Source organism: Dryas octopetala, chromosome 2, assembly GCF_963921425.1.
Source record: "Dryas octopetala chromosome 2, drDryOcto1.1, whole genome shotgun sequence".
In the NCBI taxonomy this organism is placed as follows: Eukaryota; Viridiplantae; Streptophyta; class Magnoliopsida; order Rosales; family Rosaceae; genus Dryas; species Dryas octopetala.
Genome location: NC_141367.1, coordinates 16,893,157 through 16,901,863, shown reverse-complemented (window position 1 = coordinate 16,901,863; position 8,707 = coordinate 16,893,157). Strand labels below are relative to the sequence as shown.

The 8,707-nt window shown below is 34.9% G+C and overlaps 1 protein-coding gene across 1 annotated transcript; it reads right to left on the bottom strand.

Moving 5' to 3' along the window:
- Positions 1–1,039: 1,039 nt before the first annotated feature.
- On the bottom strand, positions 1,040–8,668 carry LOC147293545 (SET domain-containing protein). The gene is made up of 12 exons (XM_086233470.1): positions 8,581–8,668; positions 7,670–7,762; positions 7,064–7,192; positions 6,467–6,758; positions 6,215–6,333; positions 5,169–5,301; positions 4,738–4,814; positions 3,300–3,497; positions 2,602–2,791; positions 2,256–2,437; positions 1,878–1,978; positions 1,040–1,770 (listed from the first exon to the last, which is right to left on the bottom strand). Exons 1-12 carry the CDS (start codon positions 8,593–8,595, stop codon positions 1,620–1,622), a joined length of 1,680 nt encoding a protein of 559 aa, XP_086089596.1. The 5' UTR covers positions 8,596–8,668; the 3' UTR covers positions 1,040–1,619.
- Between the last annotated feature and the right edge of the window lie 39 nt (positions 8,669–8,707).

Genomic DNA, 8,707 nt, shown 5'->3' with positions numbered 1-8,707 from the left:
TTAATTGCTACCAATCTATATGTGACAATTGGGCAATTATATGTTTAGTTGATTATTCGCATGACCTGCCACACCCACTCTATAGATTATTATGGCACGGCCAAATATTCTTATAATTCAATATCAAATGATATGTAGAATTATTAAAATAATCGTTGAGTGCAACTATTATCCTAGAGTTGGTTCCGGAAGAAAGTGAGGGTTTTTATTGTGTATGACCAAAATTACATAGTGAAACTTAGACCAAATATATGCTTATTCTTTATACGAAACGAGAACAACTTATATATCCCCCCATGTGATATCATTCTCCCACTTTTTTTTTTTCTCTTTTTTTTTTTTTTTTCATCTCTTGTCTCTATCTCTCTCTTCAATGAATGTCATATCACTACAATATGGACATAAGTAAGTTTTTTTCATACGAAACTGGTTGCATGTGAGATATATCTTCTTTTTTGTTTTGGCCTTTTAGATATATCATGAATGGCTGAATTTGGTAATAATATAGGAATGCTATCCACCTTCTTCACCGACCTTCTTTTTTATTATTCTCATTCTACATTATATTTTCATGATCGGAATTATTTATTTTTTAGATAATTATTTGAAGATTATCTCTACAAAAAATAAACTAAATCGGAAATTGTTTAATCATATAATCGTTATCATATAAACAAACGGTGAATCAAATTATTACAAAAACCGTCTATTTATTTGATCACAGTTACATAAACAAACGATTTTCGATTTGGTTGATTTTTTGCAGAAATGATCTTCATAGATAAATCTAAAAAATAAACGATTCCGATCATAAATTTACAATCTTGAATGAGAACAATAAATGAAAAAATCGGTAGAAAATGTGAATGGAATAAGGTGAATAGCATTTCTCATAAACATATAGTCTCCGTCGGCACAAATAAGCTAATGAATGAATTAATGAACAGATCCCAATACAACCAATAAAACACATAGGTGTTAGAGTCAAAGTCTATAATCTGCAGAAAAAAGAAAAAAGACAAAAGACAAAAAAGACAAAAATAATAATTCGTTGGCTACAATCACAAATGGCTTTGAGGCCCTTGACAGATTAAACAAATTGATGGATTAAAGTCAAATGCTGGCATCATTATCTCATCCAAAAACAGATAAAACATTTCTCTTCCAATAAATAAAAATTGACTAGAAATACAATGACCACATTAACCAGAGTGCATACCTTTTTTTCTAGCCAACCAAAAGACAATTTTTTTCTTATGATTAAAGAAAAAAACACAAGATATAGATTTAGTTGAGGTGGGAAATTATCTAATAACAGAAGAATAGGGAGTATAATTGCTGCTTAAAGAATCAAATCAAATGTGTCATCACCAAAGTAATATTATTCTATGCTTAAGCGGCTCACAACCATACAATGAGGACAGACAAAACTTTGTCAATTTGTGAGACATATTGACTGGCCTAAATTTGCAACCAACAAAGCTTTATGATCTTTAGTTTGGTATATACTCCACTGAAACTTAATTGTTCTGTATGTATGAAAGTTCTCACCTCTAATCAGGGGTCTAAACTAGAAGGCTTCCTAATTTTGAAACATATATTCACCTTGAGCCTCTCATCTATCCACGAGTGTCCTCAGCCATGTATGTAGACAATTCAAACACCACCGCTTTGATACCAATATGGCATGAAGTTAAGACTGAAGAGACAATGCTTCTTTCTATATCTTTGTGCTTCACTGCCAGCTTTACATCCCACCTGCTGCTTTTCCTGCAAAAAAGTGGAAGGAAAGGAAGATACATCCTCATTTCAACAAAAGGAAAGTTTCTTCTGCTTCAATCAGAAATTGTGTGATAAATGTTTGGAGACTTCTTTACCTGTCATCAAGGTCTGCATCACCAAGATTATCCATCAACTCATTAAACATTCCTTGAAGATTTTCAAGAATTTTAATTTCATTCTCCAAGTTTTCCTGCCGCTGTGAAATCAAAATTTCATACATGAGAACACTAGATCAACATAAAAAATCAAAGCATGAAGGTAATTTCAAACTAACCTACCCAAACTGGAAAGCAACTGCAATTTTAATAAAATATTTTTTAACACAAAAGCCTAATTAAAAATAATAATAGGAATTCCAAATGAAAAGGGGAGGAATTAAACATCATACACAATTATACTAAAACCACTTCCTAATGAAAGAAGATGAAGATTATGTCAACCACTATAATAAGAATAATAGCAAAGAAAATTACAAGTTTCTTAGTATGCAGCGTGGGGTTCTGAGCTCTCCTTAGGCAGTCCAATAATGGGGATGGCAGGCCGTAATAGAAAATCTTTTCGCGGTTTTTTGAGAGCCAAGTACCCCGCACCATGTGAGTGGTCCATTCAGATATGGGGCTGCCTTCAGTAGAATCATCTTGGGCAGCATCAATATCTGAATGAGAGAATATTAGTTAATATCTGAGAGCACAAGTCTTCAGAAAATTTTCAACTATGATATAATGGGCTGACGATATATCAGGACTCTGTCATGTTTGAGTACTGCTTCATCATTTGTAAAAATATCCATAACTGGAATGTGACAGACAATAAACTCACCTAGTGGAAGGACATCATATGGGTTGTGTCCTTGTGGTAAAAAGCCATAGAAGGTAACTAGATGGGAACTAGAGAAGTTTCCATAACTAAGGCAGCATTCTTGTCCTGCATTGCATGGTCTTGATAGACGGAATTTCAAGGTATTTGTTTCAGAATCCACTCTGCCATAGTGCACTATGTGGGGGTATAGCTGTGATAAGAATTAAAACAGAAGCATGATGGGATATCACGTTGACAAGAACAATTCCAAATATTTGTTGAATAAGACATATGAACCATTACAAACACTTTTTATTTCAACCAAAAAATGGCAGTCACGAAAGTAGATAACACAAAGTTATTATTGTCCTGATGACATTTTAGTGTTTTAAATATTAAACTATCTGTTTTGGGATGTGGCAACCAATTCATAAAAGTATATTGAGCAGATAGTTATGATCAATTGTTGGTAGTGATTCTTGCTAAGGATATCAACCAACTGGGAGCGGGTAAATGGTGAGCCCTAGGATAAGATATATATCGGAAAAAGCTGCAGTGTAGCTGAGGGTGCATGTCCATGTGATTTAGACTTTAGTTTCCAACTTCAAATACCTTAAGTTACTAAGCAGTGAATGTACCTATATTTTAAAACTTGAGTTAATTAACCATCAGGAGTTCAGGACATAAAATGTAGGGGGGAAAAAGAAAGGATGACATACCGAATGGTTCAAAAAGCCAGCAATAGGAATCAAGCATGTCCTTAGCTTTCCATCAGCAAACAAGATTTTCATGCTATTTGAGTACCACAGTTCACATGCCCACAAGTATTGCTCCCATGTGTAAAAATAAGGTGGAAAGATATCAGGATGCTCATTGCACAGTGCAGGGAAAAGTTCATCATATTGAGTACGCAAATGCTGTGACAAGAAAACAACTTAGATGCTTAATTTTTAATCAGCGGGGATCTTTTCCTTTAAATAAAGTCAATATAGAGGAATGAGATCAGAAACTTGAAAAAAGAAACATAAGGGATGCAGATACAGGATTCCATTTTTAATGTACACGAAAGTGAGAGATCAAATATTTCAATGTTTATACATCATCAATTTCTTCTCAAGGACTGTAGGCTTCCCCATTACAGATTTAATTAGGATCAAATAACAACTAAAAGAGCACAAGGAAATTGATGCTTGGTGGCAAAGAGATTATAACTTTGATATTACATAAACAGAAACATCCTTTTCATTTCTAAATGTTAGTTTCCTCAAAAGGGGTTGGCTTGGTTTGTCCACATTTCTTTCAATCAATTTCACACATTGCAGTTATGTGGACCTACCATCAGACACCAATAGAATTATGTGGAAATGGCAATTGGAAAGGTATTGGCTGGAGGCTCCATAATGCCATCCCTTCCCATCTTTCAAGAATCCCTCCCAAAGTTAGCCCCTATACCTGATTTGGGCATCTCCATGTTCCGCTCACCTAATTGGAAATGACATGTCAGCCTTGTTCCTCACAAAACCCATTTAACCCTCATAAGGTTGGGGTGAGAGCAATCAGATTGGGTCAGATCTTTTTCTCGTTGTAGGTTTGTTATTGGGGAGCATTCTATCTTAAAGAGAATTGGTAAAAGTGACATAGAGAATAATTCAATATCAGGTACAAATAAATCAAGTCCTACTTTATAAATTGGAAAGCCAACAGACAAGAAACATTATCAGACAACAATCCACAAGAATGTGAACTTCAACATTCCCCAAGATGCTAACAGACAACAATCTTACAGAAGGAGAGTGTATTAGGAGTACAATCACTAGATTACCAAATTTCAGTGCAGAGTGTATGAGGTTGGATGGGAGATGAGTAGATTATATGTAATGGCATTTTAAAATTGTATAATAAATAAGGTGATTTTTATTGGGGAAGGGCTCATTGGAGCGCCCATAATATCATCCTCACCCTGAACTTGCCTTAGCCCGTGGGTTGTATAACCTCTTCCCTATTTCTTCCCCAATCCCATTTAGGAGTGTCTAAACCCATTCTTATAGGGGCAGGGCGACACGGGCCAAATAACCACCCATATATGCATGTGAAAGAAAGTGAGCCTAAATGTCAAACAAGTTAATCTATAAACAGTATATTGGAAGGTCTAATAACCTCTTTTGCTTGCATTATCTCCTCCAACAGCAAGGTTCCATCCAAAGCCATTATCGCATCAACTCCAAAACTCAACCCTGCAGCATATAAGGGGAAGACAGATTAAGAAAAAAGAGACAAATTAAAACAAATAAATCATTGTAATCATATCAGACTATACAAATCATTAGTCCCCCGATACACCAAATACACAATTATTTTATATGGTCTAACACTAAATACCTCTTTATTTACAAATTAAAATAGACAAGAAAATATTACTGTGGAATCTCCCCCAAATAATTCTTTATTACTATCTACTTCAAGGAAATTTAAATTCGCGAAAAGAAAACTAAAATCCAAATGCAATTTCACATAAGATGAACTTTGTAGTTGCACAAAATTACAAAATAAATTTCATAGGTAAAGCATGCAACCAGAAATCTGAGTACCAGTATGAAATTCTTCTGGCAGTGTGTCAAAGTAGATCTTGTATTGTGAATTACAATTGTGCCTCTCCTTCATGCTCCACAACAACAACATCGTCTCAGAAGAAATCCCTTCCAACTTCTCTAATACATGATACTGCAATAGAAAAGAAAAGTAATATATTGGACCACTTTTCTTGTTCATAGGCTATGCATTTAATATTTCCCCTTCTTCCAAATGTCTTTCACCAAACAGACTATATGCACATGAAAGATACAGACTTAAAACCTACTCTTGCTCTTAGTCCATCCTTATCCCACCTCAGCATCAGCAAGACCAAGGGGAAAAATACATATGCATCACGATTCAATATGATTAAATACCAAAACATACATACGAGATAGGCATAAAACTGAACATTGTGTGATGGTAAGCCTCATACTCAAGGCATCAAATGCTTGTTCTCCATTGCTAACCTACAAACATCTAAGAATTCCAACCATTGAGAGAGAGAGAGAGAGAGAGAGAGAGAGAGAGATGCATAAAGAACATCAAGAGACTAGTCTAGATGGAAGATTTCTCCTTGGAACTGTATCCACCAAACTTTTGCCTGACCAACTCCTATGCTACACTGCATATTAGTTTCTGAATACCGCTGAATTAGAATTAAATGCCTAATAACCATGTCTTTCATGGAAATCTGAGAAGAATGACAACTCAAATTCCATATTGTTAAGTCCATGGGTAGAACTTATCCTTGAAAACCATGTGCTTATATGTCAGGTAAACAGATGTTCGTAAAAGTTGATTATCGTCCATTAATTGTTTCTACATCCAACAAAATCTAGAGCCAGCTTTGTTGATTGGAAGACGGGAAAGTTCATAATATGCTATCACTTTCAGCTTGAAACAATTTGCCCCCTTGCTAGAGGGTGGAATCTATGTAGGCTAACTATAATTCTTTTCAGTTTCTCCCAATATATTTATACAACTTCTCAACGAAACAGAGAGTTAATACTTTAAAAAAGTTAAAAGTAATTGTTTGGGTTCTTCAAGTAATAAAACATACCATATCAGCTTTTTGTACAAGCTCCTCAGAAATTATCAAAGATGTCGGGATCTCCAAAGCAGTATCTCCAACTTTCAGGTCTTCTCGAGCTGTGACTCCTCTGCCAGCCCCTTCGACATCTATTAGATGAATGATGCACAGAACACATTATATATTAAAAATTCTCCTGGTACAAAAATAATATCTCTGATGCCTGATAAAACAAGGAAGTTACAACAGCAGAAACCAAAGTAGTCAAGAGTTAAGACTTACAAGCTATCTGCAACATTGTCTTGACGCCATTGTTTTCACCCCATTGTAACAACTGCTTTTCTTTTTCAGAGTTGTAGCCTTCTACAATTGTAGTCTTCAAACTGTTCTTTTCCGCAAACTGACAAATCATATCAACAATAACATTGCGTAATTCTTGCAGGACATTATTTTGCATTTGACAAGCACCAGAGAGTGATCTTTCAATGAGCTGAAGGACTGAATTGAGAGCCTCTAGCTCATTCCTGGGGCCATATGAGTCCATTGGTTCATCTACCGCAAAATAAAGCTCTACCTGCACCCCATTGAGCCCATTATTCATCATTAGTCTGCTAATCATACAGTGCAATCAAGGTACTATTAGGCATCTCTAATGCCATTTGTCTCCCCTTTTGTGCCCAAACAGTCCAATAAATTCCCAGAATTATGAGTTTAACGGAGCTAAAGAGGGATTCATTAGGCAGGAATATGACCAAAATTTTGGCCTCATATTTCTCAAAATAATGTTAATTCTGCTTGTTCTACTATGGATTCCTAACTTTGGCTTTGGACATTCTTTATATTTAATTTAAAGAGTACAGTGAGGCAGTGACAGATTACCTCATCTAATTTTATGATTCTTGCTATATGAAGCATTACTTTCAAGGAGGCACTGGCCCAATCAGGATCTGAAGACCTTTTAACTTGTATTTGTTCCTTGGTCTTAAATCCATTATCTTGTAGCAATTTCTGCCAGAAAATGAGAAAAAAAAAAATTAAAAGAATGATGGTAGCAACAACTCAACTGCATCAGAAGCATATGCTAATCACCAGAAACTAATTAAAAAGAATAATAATATCTACAAGAAATAGAAAAACCAGCAACATGTATGAAAATTGTACACAGTAAATTGGAAGTATTAACAATTGTTCCTCGGGTGGTTTTCACATTCTTTTAGTTATACTGCTTAATTAACAAGAATCTGACATGAAAGCACATACAGTAATTAATTTCACATTTCTTACTGTACAGTATGCCTTCAACAGTTCACAAAGAAGCTCGTTGACAAAAAGGGTCACTTGCACAGTTTCTCCACTGTACATACCCTTACGTTCTCCCATTTTTATTATTGACTATCATTCAGACTTATTATGAAATCCTATAAATCAACAATATTTCATAAATAAATAAAAAAGCAAAAGATCTCATATTTGTTGCTATATCACCTTCTTTTTATCAAAGAGAGGGTCACTTTCAGATAGCTCAAGAACAAATGAGCAGTCCTCATCCAATTGCATGCCTTCAGAAGATGACAATGGCTGCAATTAACAAATAATGCATCAAAAACCGTTTATCCAATTAGATAATATAAAAGTCAATGATAAAAGTAAAATGCATAAATCTGTGAGTGCAGGACCTAACTCCTAAGGGAAGTTCACACAAACACACACATTTCACTTGCGCTACACATTATAAGTATACCAGTTCAATTATATTTAACATATTGTAGAAATGACTACAAAGAAAACTGATAAAATAAATTTAAGAAACAAAGTATTTCTCATCCTAACTGGAAAGCAAAGCACGCATTTCACATATTTTACATATAATGTTGTAAAGCCCATGTCATAAACGACAGAAAAGAACACAAAGAGTCAAAGACCATTGGTTTCTTCTCTGTAGCGATGTGGGTCTGTGTTTGCTTATATATCAAAACCCTAAACCCTGCAGAAGAATATTATTATCAAGAATCGAAGCTTATTGAGGAAAAGTGTTTCAAAGACGAGAAAGGCCAAGAAAGCAGTCTAAACGTACAGAGATATGAATTATGACAGAAAAATTAGGATAAAACAAAATGCAAGCTTATTATAGAGAATGGAGGCAATAAAGGGTCTGTTTGGTTGCTTGGAAAATTGTCAGAAAAGAAAACGAATTCAAGAATCTTAGAGAAAGCGAGTTGAAATTGAACAAAATCTTATAAAGATTGAAAGTTTTTACGCGTTCTTACAATTTCTAAGCAAGCAACTGAGAGAGCACGAAAGAAAACAACAGAGTTGGGAGTTGAGAATGCAATTATGGAAATGAAATTTTGAAGAAAAGCAACAAAGAAAAGAGTAGTTGAACAGTAAGGGTTTACCTTATCAGCCGCCATTGAAGCCCAGATTGAAGCAGAATCAGACCGTAAGAACGGAGAGCGAGAGAGAGAGAGAGAGAGAGAGAGAGAGAGAGAGAGAGAGAGAGAGAGAGAGAGAGAGAGAGAGAGC